The sequence below is a fragment of the Aphanomyces astaci genome (assembly GCF_000520075.1).
Source record: "Aphanomyces astaci strain APO3 unplaced genomic scaffold supercont1.366, whole genome shotgun sequence".
NCBI lineage: Eukaryota > Oomycota > Saprolegniomycetes > Saprolegniales > Verrucalvaceae > Aphanomyces > Aphanomyces astaci.
The window spans coordinates 1-1,413 of NW_009798629.1; the positions used below are offsets into that span (position 1 = coordinate 1).

Here is a 1,413-nt window from a genome sequence, read left to right on the forward strand (position 1 = left end):
AGGGACGTCGTGGAGGCACAGATCTCGTCGTCGCACGTCTTGCATCGCACCAGCGGGGTGCGGCGGTGTGACGCGGTTATTGTGGTTACTATAATAGTACTACGTAGTACTCCGGAGTAATACATACGTAATCCAGAAAGTGATGCTATGTAACTATTGCGAGCAGAAATGCATCGCGTTTGAACTTCAAGCTTACAAGACGGTGTATTTGCGGGATGACGTACTACTAGTACGCCATCGTGCTAAGCTTACCAACACGCACTCGATTCGTTCTTGTGCACGGCAAGACACTACCAAGCCACCGATTTGGTCAGCCCATTGACACCACGAGCGAGTCGGCGATGGTGGAGGTGTACTTCATCCTTGACAAGAAGGTGCTGCTCCCGGCCGACAAGCTCAACGACATGGCCGCGTCCGGCAGGACCAAACACTTCGTCCCGCTGGCGGACGGCGGCGTTCACTTGACGCTCCACGTGACGACCAGCGTCCCAGCATCCACGTCGATGCTCCAACAACTCACGGCCAATTTGCGCGGGGCCCCGGTGCACCAAGTGTCGATTTTGGTTGTCGTCTCGTCCGTGGTACGTTGTATATATATTATACCCGACAGATTCCATTGGAATGGATGTAGTAGCTGTGACGTACAGCAGTACGGGACGACCCCGGAATCTGACTACACTACCACGACCACCACCACTGCTCCTACGAGAGCTCTTGGAGGCGTCAATTGTGTACGATAAGGTAGTGCATCGATTTCTGAACCACATTATCTACCAATTAGATAGCTTACATGGAAGGTCATGCCTTGTGATTGGACATGATAATATTCAAGCCTTAAAGTGACATTCATGAAGTTTGCATCATTTTTTTGCACAACGGCTAATCAAAATGTGCTCGTCACATGGTCAACGAAACTCACAGTAATCTTGGTTCCACAGCCTGGGTTCAAACGCATGAAGGAGATACTGATTCGATCTGCACAGTGAGGTGGGTAAGTGAGGACGGGTATCGCTACATGTTCGGCATGGTATCCCAAAGGGGGCTTCGATGTACCGAGGCCTTTCGAGAAGTAGATGTGAATTTAAATAAATCGTTGTATTATATTCTTACGAAGTTTAATGATGCTACATGGTGAACCAATTGACGTTGATAAAATAATGAAATTTTATTGTGATTTTAAAAATATTCCTTACTAAATCCAAGGTATTTGCAATGGTTCGGAAAATAGATTCGGCTCAAAGCCACAAGAAATACAAAGGATGCTCGACTTGGGCGATCACAGCGATGCGTGCGAAAGCGATGGGGCTGGGCGGGTGTAGAGGCGCCCAAGAGATGCGAGCTCGAGATGCAGGTGCTGGCTGTGGAAGTAGCCAAACAAAAAATCGATAACAACATCGCCAAGGTGAACAGGGT

The 1,413-nt window shown here is 48.7% G+C and overlaps 1 protein-coding gene across 1 annotated transcript; it reads left to right on the forward strand.

Annotated features, from left to right (window-relative positions):
• Positions 1 to 341: 341 nt before the first annotated feature.
• Positions 342 to 740, forward strand: H257_19133 (hypothetical protein; the record flags this gene model as incomplete). The annotated part of the gene is made up of 2 exons (XM_009848281.1): positions 342 to 581; positions 648 to 740. The coding sequence occupies 2 exons, from the start codon at positions 342 to 344 to the stop codon at positions 738 to 740; spliced, it is 333 nt and encodes a 110-aa protein (XP_009846583.1).
• Between the last annotated feature and the right edge of the window lie 673 nt (positions 741 to 1,413).